Below are 20,048 nucleotides of genomic sequence, written 5' to 3'. Positions count from 1 at the left end.
CAGTGGCCAGAGTGTGGGATTTTATAGTATAAAGGCTGGAAAGGCCTGGTCAGCCAGGCTGAAAGTTCTAAGTTAATTTCCCCCTACCTGTCATCTCCCTTTGCTTCATCAAACAAAAGTACATTCCTTGTGCCCTGAGTGGTTCCATTGTCACTCCTGGTAGAATGCCTGCTAATGTATTAAGAGGGTGTTAGTGGCTCAGTCGCGTCCAACTCTGCGACCAGGCAAGAATACTGGAGTTCCTTTTCCTTCTCCAGGGGATTTTCCCAACCCAGGGATCAACCTGTATCTCTTCCGTCTTCTGCACTGGCAGGCGGGTTCTTTACCACTAACGCCACCTGGGAAGCTCAAGGTATTAAAGGTAAAATGGTTAAAGGTCACGGGGCATCCTGAGCATCCCCGTTCGGCGTCCCATTCCCCAAACTGCTCATTCTCTGTGATGGAAGCCTCTGAGCATCCTTTCTTTCCCGTCCTCAGTGCTTGGGAATACCTAAAGAGGTGAGCGCCTCACCTTACCACTCTCTCAGGGACCCGGGCCTGAACCAGCGCCGGGGCCACAGCCGATTGGAAGCGAACGCACGGGTCTCTCCCCTCTGTCTTCCCGCAACCTGGCTCGGGACCGGTCTGGCTGGTTCCGACATCTGGGGAATTAACATGTCCCGCCCATCCCTAGCCTCGAGCCGCGCAGGCTCCGCGTCTCCGCCCTTGTTCCCTCGCCGCTTCCAGCTCCTGCGTGTGAAAGCCGCTACAAAGGGCTTGAATGAAACGTGTGTGGGTTTAGTGAGTCGTAAGCCACCAGGGGATCCCGTCTCCCCACAAACCAGAATCTCTCGCAGGAGGCTGAGGAGGGGGAGGAGGCGAGGAGCGGAGCGCGGGCGCGCGCCGCGGCTGGAGCTGCGGGGAGAGGCCGGGCCACCTCCCCCCTTCCCAGCCATGCACCGCCTCGCCCGCGGCGGTTCCAGGCACCACAGTCTCCGCCCGGGCTGCGCCCGCCGTCGCCACAACGAGCTCCTGCGGCCGCCGGCCCCGTCCAGCGAGGAACAGCGCCAGCCCTCCCCACCCCACCTTCACCGCCGATTCCCTTCTCCGCGGGGACGCGCCGCCCAGCAGCCCGCGCCGCCCCCTGGTCAACTTTGAGCGAGAAGAGAAACAACTTTGGCAGTGGCCGCGGGTTCCCAAACCCTCGCCTCCCGGTCCGCAGCAGCCTCGCGGGTTGCCGGGGTTAGGTGGGGCCGAGTTTCCCGGGCGCATCTGAGCGGCGTCTGGCAGCTAGCAACCTGTTTCCAGCGAGCGGGAGCGGGACGGTGGCTCCTAGGCATCCGAAGGAGGGCAACTTGTTTTTCTTTCCCTTGAGCGACCTCGACTTGCTGCTGGATAGAGCCGCCTCGAAAGGATGTAAATAGGCGGAGCAATTGTTACCGAGAAGGCAACCACCCCAAAGGCAGGCAGGCGCGCGGGGCTTCGTCCGGGCTTCTCCCAGTCGCTACATTAATCATCAAGCAGGTGTTGGTTGCAAGTTTTCAAGGTCAGCCACTCGGAGCAGCGAGTCCCTCCCTGAACCTTGGGGATACGTAGCGCCCAGGCTGGATTTGACTGAGAAATGCTCAGGACGCCCAGCAAGGAAGGATCGTAGAGGGGGAGGGTTGTGACCCCAAGACCCATCCCCCAACATCCCCGTAATCTCCCGTCCCCCGCTGCCGGGGCGGGGGTTAGTATGTGACATGTGCCTAACTCTCAGCGGCAACTTAGGCAGCAGGTGTCTGTCCTAAGCAGGAGCCGCTGCTGCTGGGTGCGCCCTCGCCCAGCCATGCGGGCCGCGGGCGCACCTCTCGCCCGCACCTCGCGGCTGCTGCTTCTGCTATTGCTCAAGGTCTCCGCTTCTCCTGCCCTCGGGTCCGCCCTTGCGCCCAGGAAGGAAAATTGTCTGGGAGAAAGCTGTTCAACTACACTGATCCAGCGTCGCAGCAGGGACGCTTGGGGACCGGGAGATTCTGCAGGAGACCTTTTGCCAACTCGTGCGCCCAAGGAGGAGGAGCAGGAGGCAGTGGTGCGCTCGGCGCCCCCGTGGGATCTACCGGCCGGTCCCCGCGGTGACCCAGGTGTGGGCAGAGGGGCGGAGGCGTCGGCAGCGGAACCCTCGGGACCTCCGGCTAGGCCACCGGGAGCCTGGAGGTGGAAAGGTGCCTGGGATCAGGAGCCCCCTGAAACTTTGGGGAGAGGGAAACCCACTATTCTCCAGTTCTTCCTTCACACCTCAGAGGAGAAGGAAAAGGGTCCCAGAGGCGTTGGCCTTTCTGGGCGTAGCCAGGAGCAGAGTGCGAGGAAGGAACCTGGAGCCAGCGACCTTTATTATTGGCCAAGGAGAGCCGGTAAACTCCAAGGTTCTCACCTCGACCCCCAACCCAAGACGATCCATGGGCCGTCGGAGTACGAAGGGCGGACGATTGCACCCCCTGGCAGGGCGCTGGCTCAGAATGGGTCCTCCCTTGAAGGAGTTCATGAACGCGGGGGTCCCCGGCGGGGGAACAGCACGCACCCACGCTTGCGACTGAAGAACCCCTTCTACCCGCTGACCCAGGAGTCGTACGGAGCCTATGCGGTCATGTGCTTGTCCGTGGTGATCTTCGGGACCGGCATCATTGGCAACCTGGCAGTGATGTGCATCGTGTGTCACAACTACTACATGCGGAGTATCTCCAACTCGCTCTTGGCCAACCTGGCCTTCTGGGACTTTCTCATTATCTTCTTCTGCCTTCCGCTGGTCATCTTCCATGAACTGACCAAGAAGTGGCTGCTGGAGGACTTCTCCTGCAAGATCGTGCCCTATATAGAGGTAATGCCGTCCAGTGGGTCTCAGCTACTGGCTTTATTCATTTCCGGGATTTATAGCATCAGGACTGCTGCTTCACACACCTACCTGGCTGCTGAACCCCTGCACTATTCCTGAGTCTCTCCCCCATTTCTCTTGCCAATCGTGTATATACACTGGCATTTATACACTGGGTGTGGGGGGCAGACCTGAGTCGGCTTTGTCCAGTCACCTTCAAAGTCATCTGCTCCTAAACTGGGAAATAACTATGATCTCATTATACATAGGATTGTTTAGGTTTTAAATGTATTTCTGTGAATATGGTGTTTTATGGTGTATATATATATATATATATATATATTTATATTTGGAGACTGTCAGATACTAGGGTTAATAAGTAATCAACCCTTGACTATCATTATTAGAGCCTAGCAGGGATAAAGCCCTATATCATTTATCTACTAGGTTTCTAGTGCTCCAGTATGATTTGTTTCCCAAGAATATTATTAAATTCTTTCCTTAAATATAAAAAATTGAGTAATATTTTACTTAACAGAGGAAATCTACTTTTCTCTGTCACTTGGTCGTGACACATTAGTAACCTCCAAAATTAGTTTTAGGGTCTGGCTGTCTGCCATGCTATCCCATCTGAATTCTTATATTCTTATGTCATTTCTGTCCCTCTGTTTTGATTCCTTAATTTTGTAACCATTTTATTTATTTTGTATGAATGACCTTAAGCATAAATAACACTTTGTACCTCATGGCACAGAATTTATTGAACATTCTCAAAATATATAGTATATATTTGTTATTTGTTAGGGTGTAACAGAGTGACTACTTTTCTAAGACTAGAAAATTGCTTAAGAAGTAGGGGACAGTTAATAGGTTCTGAACTTTGGAAATGAGAATCTTTGAGTAAAATTTTACTGTAACATCCTACAGCTAGTGTCCTTAACCGTTATTATGGTAGTTGGAATTTGCTCTTTAAATGGCTTCTCTTTAAACACCAGCTCTTGGATGGAGCCCAAGTACTTTGTTGCCAGTTGTGTTTTTAGCCAGCTGGCCCTTGATTTCCTCCATTCAAACTGCCCATTTCATTTATGGAAGCTGAAGAAGGGAAACTGTAAATATTCCGGAGCCCCTGATCCTGTCTGGCACCAGGGCCCGTGACACTATGTTCAGCATTGTTCCAGGGCCTAGAGCTAGGGGAAAAGTAAACAGAAAACAGTACCTACTTAGAAGGACCAAGGCAAGAAGCTGTAAATAAGACCCTCTGCTATCCTGGCAGGGATCAGCTGCAGGATCATTGCATGCTTGCTAAATCAGCTGTTGCTGTTTTACCAGGATCTAGGATTTCTCTTGTTGCCAAGCTCCAAGTAGCTCCAAAACATCTAATTTATTTGGAAGACAGCTCATTTTTGAATTGCAGAGAAGGAAGTTAAATTTATGGAAGAGAATATGTGTCTACCAGTCATCTTTTCAAGGTCCATTTCAATGTAAGGTTTCTCTGATTGTTTAAATAGTGCAGAAGAAATTGACATATGCAAAAAAGAGACAAAAGTAAACTGGTAAGTAAAGGAGAGTTACTTCCAAAAAGAGGAAAGCATATTGGCTTGTTTTAAATGTACTGGACAGGATAAAATCTTTATGCAGTAGAGGGAAAACAATAAAGAGGACAGGAAAAAGAAACTGGGAAAGAAAAAAAATACCAAAGTTCTTAAAAAATAAAAAACAACAACAAACTTTAAAATAATTTCATTCAAAATTAGAAAAGAATAATCAAATTTTGGTGAGTTTTATGATACCTGTGAGTTTTGAGTGATGGTATTTATTATGTATGTGTTTTAATTTTCTTTCTCTAATTTTCTTTCACTAATTCTGAGGATTTTAGAAAATATATATATATTTTCATTTGTATTTAGTTTTTAAATTTAATTCTCATCTCCTTAAGAATAGCAATTATTGCTATTTTTTACTCTGTATTTTCTCCTTCTTCATAGCCCTTTCTATTTTTTTAGTTATTGGTACAGAGCTATTTTTTCCCTCTGGAGAAGCAAAGGCTTGAAAGAAAAGATTCATTCATTTTTTTTTCTTGAAAAATTAAACTATAATATACATTTTTACTGTTAGAGTAATGAATAAAGACCTTAAGATTTAGTGTTTCTATACTCATACTTAATCCTGTTCTTCTGAAATAATTCTATAATATTTCATCATTTTCTGTGAAAATGATCACTACTATGATCAGACAGTAGTATTAGCTCCACAGTTCCTGATTATGGGTGCAAGAAATACAATCCAAATTTCAGAATAAAGCATGTCTGCCTCCAAGAGACATTGCTATTTTCACAGGGATCTAATGCCTATTCCATGTTGGGTTTCTGGGGAAAAAAAAGAAACAAAAACGGGGAAGTTGAACTGTGATGCAAATGTCACAAAGATTTCAGCAGACAACACAGGAGCTTTAGGGCTGGGATGGTTCTACAGGGATGTCCTGAATGAAGGCAAGAAGACCCAGCCCTTACGGACCCATCACTGGATGCAAGTTGCTCCCAGGAAGGGGGCGTAACCTTGAGCTACGTGGATCTCTTTGGTCAAGGGCAATCCTATAGAGGAATGCAGCTAAGAGCCATCAACTCCCAATAGTCCCAGCAGCTAGGGAAGTCAGCATTTCATTCCTGCAAGGACTTTTGGGTGGGGAAGCAATCTGTGTGGGAACAACAGCATCCACTACAGTGACGTTTGAATTACCATGTTGAATTAGAACCAGGTAACATTCTAACTGAATCCCCTCATTTTAAAGATGAAACATGATACTCAAAGAAGAGAAATGACCCTCCTAAGTATATACACTAGTCAATGGCAACCAGACCCTTCATCTCAACACTTGATGTTGATATTTGGTTATTAGGCAAAAATCTATGAGGCAAAACAGTATCCAGTGACTGTTTTCTTTTTCTGCTCCTTGTTATCTTTTAAAAAGACTTTTGAATCCAACAGACAGGAAAAAAAAAAAAACCTAGTTGACATCATTTGTTTTATGATGAAATTTATAGCTTTTTATATTTTTAAATTTCATCTTCCTTCCCATAAACTGACAGTAAATTCCCTAGTTGGTAGCTCATTAAATTTAAAAAATTTGCAATAATTTGGGACAACTGCACTTTTTAATGTGCCAAAGATGATTATTTTAATAATCAAATACAGATATATAGGTTGTACTTTATGTTCTTAACAACTACAAAGTGTCTTAGATTGGGGAGCACATTACAAATGTTTTTAAAAACCTTTTCCACAATTTGCCCTCATTATGAATCTTTTTCTTCTTGGCCACAAGACTTTGAAAATTATTTGAGGTTTCATTTCCTTTTATTATCTAGATTTGCTCCTTTCTTTACTTTTTAATGTTTATCTTATTTGTTGGCTATGCTTCCTTTTGTTCCCATCACACACTCTCTGTTGATTTAACGTCTGAGCTACCATTTTTCTAGTAGTTGTTTTTGCCTTTTTCAATGTGTTTATTTTAAAATTTTAACCACAATTCATTTAGATTGATCTTTACAGATTTTCTTTATCTTCTCTTTTGCCTTCATTTCCTTCTCTACTATAGTTCTTTCTTCTTCAGCTTGAGTATTAGCATCATCTTAAGGAGGTAGAATAATTTAGCAGAGAGTTCTGTTTATAGAGAAAAATAGGTGTTTCTTCAGCAGAAAGGATAGGTCTTTGTAATTTGCATTCAACTCTTTTTTATTTCAAAGTGTTGACATAAAGTTTAAGGAGATCACTGAGCTTCCAGAGTCTGTCTCTAGAAAGGGAGTTCTATTATATTTAATGTTACTGTGAGTGGGATCATATTGGGAACATTTGTAGTTGATAATTTCTCTCTTTCTGTTCCAGGATTATGAAGTCTCTGTGGTCTAGCGATAAGTCCCATAAAGTCTAAGGGTACATGGAATGGTAGGAAAGGGGGACAGGAGAGAAGGAAGTCTGAATGGATGGTGGTCATCCTAACACATACATCATTTTAAACTAATTTACCAGAGAGTCACCAAAAAAAAAAAAAAAAAAATCTATACTCCAAGCAATAGTTTGTGGAGAGAGAGTGTATGTGCGCTTGCATATGGAGGTCTGGGTGTGGACTGCAGTAGGAGGATGGCAGAGAGCTCCCTACCATACCATTCTCTAGGGATCTAACAAATGCTTCAGTTCAGTTCAGTCACTCAGTCATGTCCAATTCTTTGTGACCCCATTGACTGCAGCATGCCAGGCTTCCCTGTCCATCACCAACTCAATGGAGTTTGAGCAATGAAGCTTGCTCAAACTCATGTCCATTGAGTCGGTGATGCCATCCAACCATCTCATCCTCTGTCGTCCCCAGTATTCTTGCCTTGAGAGAACCTCAGGAACAGTATGAAAAGGCAAAAAAAAGATATAACAAGTTCTTAAAGCCAAATAACTCAGGCATTGAATGTGGCAACTGGAACAGCTCTTTGCTCATTACTCGATGAAAGCTGACCAGAGTGAAGTGTATCATCTGATCCAGCTCCGCTGCTAAATGTATATTTCTCTTTGGATGTCAGTTGGAGGTTTTGAATAATATGTTGTTTTTTAGTTGCTAAGTTGTGTCTGACTCTTTTGCCAGGCTCCTCTGTCCATGGGATTTCCCAGGCAAGAATACTAGAGTGGGTTGTGATCTCCTTCTCCAGGGGATCTTCCCAGCCAGGGGATGGAACCTTCCTCTCCTGCATTGGCAGACAGATTCTTTACCACTGAGCCACCAGGGAAGCCATGAGAGAATCCTTGTTGTTGTTGTTCAGTTACTAAGTCCTGTCTGACTCTTTGTGACCCCAGGGACTATAGCCCACCAGGCTGTTCTGTCATTGGAATTCTCTGGGCAAGAATACAGAGTGGGTTGCTATGCCCTCGTCCAGATGATCTTCCTGACCCAGGGATCGAACTCCCATCTCTTATGTCTGCTGCATTGACAGGCATGTTCTTTACCACTAGCGCCACCTGGGAAGCCCTTATATTGCCATACAGGTATGCTATTCTACACAGATTTCTCTAGAACTCCTACATTCAATTACTAACAGGCTGATCACAGCAGATAGTAACTTTGCTTGAGGAGTGCATTAGATATTGGTTTGTTTAGTCGCTAGGTCATTTCTGACTCTTTGTGACCCCATAGACTGTAGCCCACCAGGCTCCTCTGTCCTCTGGACTTCCCAGGTAAGAATACTGGAGTGCGTTGCCAGTGGGCTTCCGTGGTGGCTCAGAGGTAAAGAATCTGCCTGCCAAGGCAGGAGACACAGGTTAGATCTCTGGGTAGGGAAAATCCCCTGGAGAAGAATTAGTTACACTAATGGACTTTTAAGTGGAAGAACACAGTTTTGAGAGCCATTTGAAAGTTACTAATAATATTCTCAGGGAAAATAAACACACTGAATGAGAAGGGTACTTAACAAATATTGGATGACTTCCTATTAATCCTTTATAATAATTTTCACATTCCCATGCAAGAGAAATATTTGGCTGATAACTCCAAAGAGTTAACCAGAAAAAAAAAAATAGAGTGTGCGCCTATGTATAACTCTATTCATGAACAGTGTATGATGAAGTTTATTGACCTTGGGTTCCACCTGAGAAACGTTGTTGTTCAGTTGCTAAGTCATGTCTGACTCTTTGTGACCCCATGGACTGCAGCACTCCAGGCTTTCCTGTCCTTCACTGTCTCCCAGAGCTTGCTCAAACTCATGTCCATTGAGTCTGTGATGCCATCCAACCATCTCATCCTTGGTCGTCCCCTTCTCCCGCCTTCAATGCTTCCCAGCATCAGGGTCTTTTCCAATAAGTCAGTTCTTCACATCAGGTAGCCAAAGCATTGGAGCTTCAGCTTCAGCATCAGTCCTTCCAATGACTATTCAAGATTGATTTCTTTAGGATCGACTGGTTGGATCTCCTTGCAGTCCAAGGGACTCTCAAGAGTCTTTAGCACCACAGTTCAAAAGCATCAATTCTTCAGGTCTCAACCTTCTATATGGTCCAACTCTCACATCTGTACATGACTATATACATGACATGTCATAGCTTTGACTATATGTACCTTTGTTGACAAAGTGATGTCTCTGCATTTTAATACACATGAGGAATGAAAGTTTTATAATAGTCAAATGTGAAATTCAAATACTTTTCTTAACTATTGATTATAAGAATGCTTTCCTTTTGTAAAGTGTGCCAATGAAGTAGAAACAAGAATATAGGTTTTTCTTTAATTGCCTCCTAGAAATATCAGTTGACTTTCAGCTTTTAAGAATTATACACAAAACACCAGAACCCAATAAGGACTAAAGAGCAGTTTGAATAATTCATTATTTTCTATAGTCCTCTTCCATAGATGTCATTATTCATTCATTTATTTACTATCCATTCATTCATTAAACATTTATTGGGCTTTTATTCTATGCTAGGCAATGGCAAGCCACTCCAGTACTCTTGCCTGGAAAATCCCATGGATGGAGGAGCCTGGTAGGCTGCAGTCCATGGGGTCGCTAAGGGTCGGACACGACTGAGCGACTTCACTTTCACTTTTCACTTTCACACATTGGAGAAGGAAATGGCAACCCACTCCAGTGTTCTTGCCTGGAGAATCCCAGGGAGCCTGGTGGGCTTCCGTCTATGGGGTCACACAGAGTCGGACACAACTGAAGTGACTTAGCAGCAGCAGCAGCAGGCACTAAGTTAGGAGGGAACAGGAGGGAAAGAGGAAAATGTTTCCAGAGTTCAGTAACATAGATATGTTACTGCTATTATAGACAAGTGAAACCAGGTGCTATAAGAGGGGCTTAAACAAGCTGTCATGGAGGTTCAGGAATGGCCCTGGACTCGGTCATCTCACAACTGTTCTTCCTCTCTCCAAAGGTGAAAAAAATTCAAGTGAAAACTGTGTTCCCTTTCGTTCTTTTTCAATCATATTCTTATTAGTTTTCATAAATATATACAGCCTAGAGCCATGGTGAAAAGCTACAACTATTAATTCTTGCTTTCTTGTTTTTCAATTTGTCCTAGGATATGAGGTGTATGAGATATTTCAGCTGATATGGCTGTCCTAGACATTTCATTTAGAATACAGAATTATTCTAAATATTGTTAAATGTTAAATTGTTATTTGGAAATACAATGCCTGAGATAACCATTTCCGAGTTGGAATTAGTCATCCTTATTAGTCATAAAGACATTAAGTAAATCGAGTTTTAAAATTGTGCTTAAATGAATGGTTTATTTAGCAGTGCAATAGCAGAATGTTAAATGATGTCCTTTTCTTCCGAAACTCTCTTAAACATACCAATTGTTTAATTTGACCTTAGAGGACCTGGGAAGAAAGGCTGACAAGAGAGATACTTTACACCTTACTATAGAGCCAGGGAAAATGGAAGCATGGAGAATTGGAGTCATCCCTCAAGCCCACAATCAACTTTAGGACTTACCCTCAGTTTTTGAGGGCTTTCAAAGTATCTGATTATATCAACAAAATATCCCTCAACAGCGAAAAAGAAGTAACTATTTATGCAAAACCAAAATAGATCTGAGCTTCTGAGTCTACCCAAAGCTGAGAAAGTAAGGCTCTACCTTGTCCTCTAGCCTTGTACTACATGGACCGTGAGAGAAGGGTCCCACCTTAAATAACTCTTCCTGTGAATTGTAGGGTTTCCCTGGTGGCTCAGTGGTAATGAATCCACCTCCAATGCAGGAGACTTGGGTTAGATCCCTGGGTTGGGAAGATCCCTTGGAGAAGGAAATAGCAACTTATTCCAGTATTCTTGCCTGGGAAATCCCATGAACAAATGAGCCTGGCAGGCTACAGTCCTAGGTTTAATGGTATCCCATTGGAAGCACAGGGCTCTGAGCCTGGGATGTTGACCAAGTGGGGAGAAGAACACGTAGACCGCTGTGCATTGAGGTTTGTCTCTGACACTGCACTTCTGCACCCATCCTCCAGGGATCCTGTCATTTTTCTTACCGCGAATTGACCTGCCAGAGTCCCATAATTAACTCAACCTTGTTGCCAAGGCTAACTCTTAGGTATCCTTATAAGAATGGTATTCTTTGTGCCAGAAGAGTTGATCTCGTCTAAAATTTCAAGGTGGAGTGGAGAATGGAATTGCTTCAACTTCAAACCTGGGCTCTTTCTATTTGCAAAGTTGGTACAGACACTTTCCATAAAACTTCCATAAAAACCGGATATAATCACAGTTCCAGATTTTTTCTTGAGATGGAATACTTTCTGCTTTTGAATTTATGATGGTTTTCAATGTGATCTATCAGCACACTTGAATGGTTCACAGCATGAACGAAGCCAAGGTCACTGATTTGATCTTAGCCTACAATGAGTCATTTCAATTATGTCTATGACTGTACTCAGGGCTGCCATTTTTCACTCCCTTCTCATCACTTCCTGCCTTCAGGGAACTTTCATCCTACCTCTACTACTTCTCCTTGGTTCAAATTTCTCTTGTATAGGAAAAGCATCTGTTAACTAATTCACAGTAAGATGTGACATTTAGAGATACATGTCTTTTATAAGAAGGATGAATAAAGTAAGGGTACTGCTTCCCTAACCTATTACCCAGAATGGGATTTTGGTTAAGAACAGAGAAATTTTATCTTCAAATACGATCTCTCAGTGTCATTCAAATCATAATTACCTAACAACAAATGGATGAGGCCAGTTCTGATTTTTACTTTAGTTTAGGTTCACCACCATGTGCAAGGGACTGCTTACTATCCAAGGAGTCCTGTGGACAGCAAGGAGATCAAATCAGTCAATCCTAAAGGAAATCAACCCTGAATATTCATTGGAAGGACTGATGCCGAAACTGAGTCTCCAATACTTTGGTCACCTGATGCGAAGAGCTGACTCATTGGAAAAGATCATGATGCTGGGAAAGATTGAGGGCAGGAGAAGAAGGGAGCAACAGAGGATGAGATGGTTGGATGGCATCACAGACTCAATAGACATGAGTTTGACAAAACTCTGAGAGATAGTGAAGGGCAGGGAAGCCTGGCATTCTGCAGTGCATGGGGTCACAAAGAGTCCGACACAACTTAGCAACTGAACAACAACATGACCATATGCAATGGTGCAATGTCATTATTCACAAGAAGAAACAGGTGAAAATTTGTTACTGGTCTTTGGAAACTCATCAGAATCAGAAATTCCAGTTCATTTTAAGATTGATTAGAAACAACATTATAATATTAAGAGTTGAAATCTAGACTTTGGGCTTGTGGGAAATACTACATTTTGAAATGAATTTATAATTATTGAGAATAAATTTGGAATCATAAATTCCTTAAGAACTGTTGATTCCAATAGATGGTTGCATTTTAGGACAAATGATGTTAATCTTGCTTCAGTTGCAGTTTTTTTTTTTTAACCAATAGTTCAGTTCAGTTCAGTTCAGTCGCTCAGTCGTGTCCGACTCTCCGCGACCCCATGAATCACAGCACGCCAGGCCTCCCTGTCCATCACCAACTCCCGGAGTTCACTCAAACTCATGTCCACAGAGTCGGTGATGCCATCCAGCCATCTCATTCTCCGTCGTCCCCTTCTCCTCCCGCCCCCAACCTTTCCCAGCATCAGAGTCTTTTCCAGTGAGTCAACTCGTCGCATGAGGTGGCCAAAGTATTGCAGTTTCAAAGCATTGGCCTAATTATATTTAAATTATAACATTTTAGATAAGTTGTAGCAAAATGATTTTTTTTAACTGCAAAGGAATGTACTTCTACAGAAGTCAGAAGTTGCAATTGTTAGGAATGTCAAGGTGGGAATGACAAAAGTAAAAGGATAAATACAAATTTTAGGATGATATGTTGACTTTTAAATAGTCTCCTTTTTTTTTTTTTAACTTAGTAAGAACATGTTACCAAGTTTAAAAATGAGGGAGTAAAGTTGAGAATGCAGCAATAATGATAGTTGATACCTTGAAACTTGTCTTTCCCTGACACTGGAAATCATATAAAGATGAAATAGGCTCGGTACATTGAAATAAATAGATATGTATGATATGCAGTTGTATCAGATTAAATCTCAGTGGTTTTGATAAAAGTAAGAAGCCCTCTTTTTGACTGTGGAAAAGTGCCTGTGAAGGGCTTTGTTTCATTTCAGAGACCTGTGTGTCCTTGCCAGGGTTGAGACACACCTCTCCTGCTCACTCTGTATTTTGGTTTGGAAACACTAATACAAGTCTGTCACTGCCACAGGATCGTGATTAGCATGCGCTCCAAAATGAAGACCTTTTGATAAAGGCCATCATGTTGACAGTGATGAATAAAGCGGCTTTGATAAACAGTGATGATAAACAGTGGCTTTGAAAAACATGGTTTCTACACTGTTGCTCAAGAAAGTGTCTCTGCTGGGAAAGTTGCCCTGAAGAGTTTCGAGGAGATGCATTATGGAAAATGCAAGAGGAAGCCAGAGACACAAGCTCAAGCCATTCAGAGTTTCACAGGAAACTCTACCCTGTGCTCCTCCTGCTTTTATCCTGACTGATTGTTAGGTCTCTAACCATGGACTTATAATGGGTTATCATTCATGGTCCAAATGAATGGGTTTTCTTAACAATGATGCCCTTGTTTTGAGGGTTACTTGTGTACAAAGGACAGCCCATAAATAGATGCACTTGTCTTTCTGAGGTAAAATGCAAGTTAGGCGAGAGGACAGTTGTCATGACTTTGGTTAGAAATTTTCCTGTTTTATAAAAATCAGTGTATTCCAGTTGCTTCACTGTAGTTAAGCATGTGGGTTCAATGTCATATGGAAGAATTTTTGCCTGGAAGTGCATCAGTCTTTTCTTTCCCCATCAGTGTTATCACTGATGTCTATCAGAGGGTTTAGCAAAATATACTATTTATTTGGTATGAGTTAAACTTTCACAGCTTGACCTCATTCATAAAGGTTTCTTTTTTGCCTGTCTGCAGGAAGCTTCTGAGAAGTGGAGCTGTAGCTACCACAGGATTTTCGTAGATGACTGTTTTTCATAACATATCCCTGTGCTCTTTCTCCACATCATCTTGAATGAACAGGGACTTAAAATAGTACTAGCTGAAGACAGTACTTTCCTCTCAGCTGGATGTTTATATTGAGTTAGAACCTTAAATGGTAGGGAGAACTCTTGTGCATTGGAACTGCTGCTTTCCCATGTGAGGATCTCCACTTGCCCTGTGCCTTTACGGTCCCTTGAAGCAACACTGCAGGTGACCGCAGGTGACCACAGCTGCACACAGCCTCACTGTTCTAAATGTTGACTGGGCGGCAACATTTGCTGTTCTTCTTCCAGGACACAAAGAAGAGCAGAACATTGCTGGTGGAAGAAAAGATTTCAGAGTTGTTTATTTCGATTCTCTTGTGCCTGTACTTTGATGCCAGTCCCCTCAAAATGATATATTATTTTCCCAAATAGTTAAAGATTTCTGCATCCAACTCTCCTTTGATCTTGATTCTCGGAATTAACCATCTTGTCCATTCAAAGTGTTTACATTTCTGCTTTTGTTGATGTTAATTATTCCTCCCGTTGCAGTTTAATTAATAAGAGATTGCATCTCACGCATTCCATCTCTCAGAACATTGCTTCAAAGAACTAACCATCTAAGCTAACGCTTAAAGCTTTACTCCCAAGAGCATATTTCTAGTGATATGGAATTTTAGCAATCAGATATGGTCATTAAATGCAGACAGATCCAGCCTTCATGATACAGTTTTATAATTGTATATAATTGCACCATTCATCTTGGTAGAATTTCTAATGAGCTGTATGTAAACAAGTATATTTAAAAATTGTGATAGAAATCTTTTCATGACCAAATGTTATCCCAACATTTAGCAATTCTAATTACATGGATAGATTCCATATCTGAGTAAACAGAAATTAGCCCACCACTCCTTGTCTAGCTGATTTTTATCCATGCATTTCTGTGGCATGCAGTTAGTTCTCTACAGAGGTTTACAGCCTCCTGTAAATAACTTGGGAAAGTACTGAGTGGGGACCTTGTGCCTTTCTTGCTGTTTCTCGTCATGTTTCAATTCCATAAGTGAATTTATAGAAAAATATCTGGAGTAATAACACTGCAGGCAGTGGCAGCAGGAGAGATTAGCTATCTAGGACTGGCATTTGGGATGCAGTTGCTCTTGGCAACTGCGTGGTAAGTGCTGTCTGTATTTGGGGAGGTGTTTGTTTCAGTGGTTCTTTTAACAACTCTCTGCAGCTCTTGTGACCTTCCTGGATGGTTTACCTCATTTCAGCTGGATCCTAATTGTAGAGAATTTTATCAGAGAGAAGAACAATTTGAAAGTAGGAAGCTAGATGCACGAGTTTCCTGAAATTTGTGTATGACAACTGAGAAGTTTCCCGTAATCCGTGGTTTGTCAAGAACACTACATGTCAAATATGTTTGAAGTCCCCAGTACTGCAGCTCTCGGGAGTATGGTTAAAGAACTGAACATCTTCAAATAAAATGTGGAAGGATTCCTAAGTAAAATAATCAAGGCACATGTAAATTCTGCTTAAAATTTGTCCTAATTTTTTCTTTTTTAATCTTGTCAGATGAGTTATACAGAATCTAGAAACAAACCCCCCTCCCTTTTTTTTTTTGCTTTTTGAAGCAATGAACATCTTTTCATTAATAATGAAGATGCAGCAAAGTTTATGGTATCCAAGGAAATGATAATCTAACACACCTGTTTTTGTACCTGTCCACCTACATTCAGGGGTCACGGAGAGTCGGACATGACTGAGCGACTGAACTGAACTGAACTGAACCTACATTCATTTGCACTTTGCTGTTACCTCACATTAAATGCTTTGTAACAGATTTGAGATAGGTATGCAAATGATAGCTCCTCTAGTAATTGGTTCAGATTTTAAATCTCTAGATTTAAAATGATGGAGATCAATTGGGGAGAAGATACTATCTCTTGTGCGTTGTGTATTCTCTGTAAGTAATGATAGAAAATTATCAAGCAAATAGATTTTGTGAGCCTCTAAGAGACTGCTTCTTCTCAGAGCCTAGTATTTTCATATTGCCAAGTTGTCCTTTTAATAGAAATGTTATTCATAATTTAAAAAGGCTGCAGAGCATAAACTTTTGTAGCTTTGTATTTTTGGACTGACTGTGGAAACAGGGTGAAAAGAAAATATGCACATGATTTGCCTCAGTGAAGATGGTGCAGAAAGTCTTGCTGAGGACTCTTATACATTTGATAGCCTGATAATTTTTTTGTTTGTGCTTTACAATCTTATAGAGAGATTACTCAAAACACTTGCAAAGCTAATATACACATAAAAACTTCCAAAAATCTGTACAAGAAAATACAGCAATTTCCAAATAATACTGTTTGATGCAGACCTTTAGAAAATGACACATTCTTCTTAAATTTCCAAAATGTGATATTAAAAAATTATTGACATAAAACATAATCTGATCTTAGGACTGTTGCACAGTGTGGACTTCAATTTTAGAATTGTTTTGAGTCTAGCACAAATGAAAAATATATTTCTATTAAGGTGAACAACTCATTAAGTTGAAAACTAATTTTAAAAAGGTAAATGTAGAGATGACTCAGGCCTATTAGATTGATATTTTCTATGCTGATGTTTAGGGAAAACTTCATGAATATTTTGTAGTAAAAGAACTGTGGTTATAAGTTTAACCATGACCTCTTGATGTGCTCTTATGTAGACTCCGTTATTCCTATTTTTCTTCATTTTTGCTTTTCATACAGCTAACCCCTCATTTTATCTCACTTTCAGACTGTCTCTACCAATATTTATGAGAATAATCAGGACATGCATGCAGTATCCTTATTTTCCATATGAGAACTAGTAGACACTAACTAATATGTAGTGGATAAGAAGCAAGACTATTTGCCATTGGAATTCATAGAATCCACAAGGCAAGTTTCTATTTTTCTAGGGAGAATGACAGCTTAAATGTAGTAGGTAAAAAGTTAATGTTTTGAGTGCTGAAATTGTTAGGATAAATGGTTTTCCTTTTGTTAACACGGTCCTTTAGAGTCCTAAAAATTTAGACATTCATGTATATTAATTATATATATACACACACAAATACACACATGTGTGTGTGCGTGTGTGCATGCATGCTAAGTCACTTCAGTTGTGTTTGACTCTTTGCACCCCTGTGGATTGTAGCCCACCAGGCTGCTCTGTCCATAGGGCTCTCCAGGCAAGAATACAATACTGGAGTGGGTTGCCTTGCCCACCTCCAGGGGATCTTCCCAACCCAGGGATGGGACCACATCTCCTGCATTGACAGGTGGGTTCTTTACCATTAGTGCCACCTGGGAAGCCCATTTGAATGGAGGTATTTGGGGTATACCCCAAAGCAGCCCATAACTTAAGGGATTTTCTGTTAGTCTCCTGTTTTATCTGAACCTTCAGGAACCTTTTACCTCCTATCCATTGTCCTTGTTTAAATATATAAATAAGGAGAAGGAAATGGCAACCCACTCCAGTATTCTTGCCTGGAAGATCCCATGGATGGAAGAGCTTGGTAGGCTACAGTCCATGGGGTCACAAAGAGTTGGACACGACTGAGTGACTTCATTTTAAGGATCAGGAACACAGATTCCTTTGCTTTTTCCATCAATGTCCTATACATAGAAGGTCTTGATATTTGTTGAATGACTTTTTTAGGACATAATGTTTTTGTAAAGAATTCTATGAGGAACATTTTAATAAAGCAATCAAAATTATAAAAAATAAAAATATAAATAATGACTTCATTCATTAAACATTAAATTAATTTCATCCCAAACAGTGGAGTAAATTTGGTGCTCTCAGATGATTACTCTGCTTATCTTGTGACTTTGGGAACCACCTTACCTCTCTTGGTTGTCTATGACGTAGCTGATCTTTATGCATCCTTCCAGCTTTAATAATTTTTGGCTCCATGACCCAGAACCACTATATTTCTTCTCTCTTTTTTTCTTCTATTTTCATTTGTTGTCCTTATCATGATTCGTCAGAAGTCACCAACAACAGTTACCCATGCCTGATTCCAGGAAATTGTTCTTTTCTTTTTGGGGGTACTTTTGTCCATCTGTATTTATTGCCTAATGTTTTGATCTTTCAGAGATGACCCAGGATAAATATATTCTATGTTCCTCGCGCAGGTTGCTTCTCTGGGAGTCACTACCTTCACTTTATGCGCTCTGTGTATAGACCGCTTCCGGGCGGCCACCAACGTCCAGATGTACTATGAAATGATAGAAAACTGTTCTTCCACAACCGCCAAACTTGCTGTGATATGGGTGGGCGCTCTCCTGCTAGCCCTGCCGGAAGTGGTGCTCCGCCAGTTGAGTAAGGAGGATCTGGGCCTGAGCGGGCGAGCACCCGCCGAGCGCTGCGTCATCAAGATCTCCCCTGACCTCCCCGACACCATCTATGTCTTAGCCCTCACCTACGACAGCGCTAGACTCTGGTGGTATTTCGGCTGTTACTTCTGTTTGCCCACGCTTTTCACCATCACCTGCTCTCTAGTGACTGCAAGGAAAATCCGCAAAGCCGAGAAAGCCTGTACCCGGGGGAATAAGCGACAGATCCAGCTAGAAAGCCAGATGAACTGTACAGTCGTGGCTTTGACCATTTTATATGGATTTTGCATTATTCCTGAAAACATTTGCAACATTGTGACTGCTTACATGGCCACAGGGGTTTCCCAGCAGACAATGGACCTTCTTAATATCATCAGCCAGTTCCTTCTGTTCTTTAAGTCCTGTGTCACCCCTGTCCTCCTCTTCTGTCTCTGCAAACCCTTCAGTCGGGCCTTTATGGACTGCTGCTGCTGCTGTTGTGACGAGTGCATTCAGAAGTCGTCCACGGTGACCAGTGATGACAATGATAACGAATACACCACAGAACTGGAGCTCTCACCTTTCAGCACCATACGCCGGGAAATGTCCACCTTTGCTTCTGTTGGAACTCATTGCTGAAGGAGTGAGCACAGCCTTGGGTTGGCTTAGCTATTTTTTTTTTGTTTGTTTGTTTGATTTTCATACCCTGTGAAAGTTTTTACTCCTATTTTTCCTTACTGGGAAAAAAATGCAAAAGAAAAAAAAAGAGAAATATTAACTACTGGTAGAACTGATTTTGCAAATTAATATTTGTGCTTTGAAAAAGAAGTTTATATTTAGTTATTTAAGAAGTATGGGAGGCCCATAGTTTTAGATCATTTTATCTGGTATGGTGCTAATATTTTATTTGAAAAAAAGTGACTGCACCTTAATTAATTGCTAACTTACTTTCATTCTTTTAAAAAATATAATCATTGTATATTGGTTATAGCCATGTGGTTTTCTAGGCTATTTTCTGAGTTGTGATTGAAAGTATATTGTATGTGGTTTTGTGAGATGAGTTGTAGTTAAAAAGCATTCACCAAGTAGCACCAAATAAATGACACTTTATTCTTTAACCTCATTGTCAATCTACTTTTAACCAAGATTCAATAAATATTTTAATTGCCTTAAATATACAATTACTGGTTTTATGCACAATTTAAAATCGATCTTATTGTTTTGTAAATTCTATTTTCCTTTAAGGCTTCTCTGATAGCTCAGTTGATAAAGAATCCACCTGCAATGCAGGACACCCTGGTTTGATTCCTGGGTCGGGAAGATCCCCTGGAGAAGGGATAGGCTACCCACTCCAGTATTCTTGGGCTTCCCTTGTGACTCAGCTGGTAAAGAATTCTCCTGCAATGCGGGAGACCTGGATTCGATTCCTGGGTTGGGAAGATCCCCCAGAGAAGGGAAAAACTACCTACTCCAGTATTCTGACCTAGAGAATTTCATGGACTGTATTATAGTCCATGGGCTTGCAAAGAGTTGGGCATGACTGAGTGACTTAGTTGACTATTTTCCTTTAAGGTGGAAAACCACTATGTTACAGAGAAGTTTTCCTAACAGTACTATTTATATGTATGATTCATAAAACTATATTGTATGTTTCAAAAATCTATTTTTAATATTCAGTTAGAGATGCAAATTACTTCCAAATATTTATAAAATATGAATAAATAGACAGCAGAGTAGGAAGAAACTATCTTAAAAAAAAATTACCTCTTAACCAGCTTATAGAGCTACAGGTTTTCCCATGAGGAATTATAACTGGAACCAAAGATGAAAAAACAATGCATTTTTCATTTCATCTAAGCACTGACCTCT

General features: G+C 41.7%; 1 protein-coding gene across 1 annotated transcript; it reads left to right on the top strand.

Annotated features, from left to right (window-relative positions):
* The first annotated feature begins 1,132 nt into the window (after positions 1 to 1,132).
* GPR37 (G protein-coupled receptor 37) lies at positions 1,133 to 19,250 on the top strand. The gene is made up of 2 exons (XM_055420267.2): positions 1,133 to 2,833; positions 18,000 to 19,250. Exons 1-2 carry the CDS (start codon positions 1,808 to 1,810, stop codon positions 18,816 to 18,818), a joined length of 1,845 nt encoding a protein of 614 aa, XP_055276242.1. The 5' UTR covers positions 1,133 to 1,807; the 3' UTR covers positions 18,819 to 19,250.
* Positions 19,251 to 20,048: the final 798 nt, after the last annotated feature.

Source organism: Moschus berezovskii, chromosome 3, assembly GCF_049115385.1.
Source record: "Moschus berezovskii isolate FMDL1 chromosome 3, NW_MosBer_1.0, whole genome shotgun sequence".
Taxonomy (NCBI): domain Eukaryota; kingdom Metazoa; phylum Chordata; class Mammalia; order Artiodactyla; family Moschidae; genus Moschus; species Moschus berezovskii.
The sequence above is the reverse complement of the archived record's forward strand: the minus strand, read 5'-3'. Positions and strand labels throughout refer to the sequence as shown.

Bases quoted from the DNA above. Each gene is read 5' to 3' on its own strand.
- GPR37 (XM_055420267.2), top strand. From the start codon at position 1,808: ATGCGGGCCGCGGGCGCACCTCTCGCCCGCACCTCGCGGCTGCTGCTT. The intron at 2,834-17,999 runs GTAATGCCGTCC...TTCCTCGCGCAG, and splicing joins AGATCGTGCCCTATATAGAG to GTTGCTTCTCTGGGAGTCAC.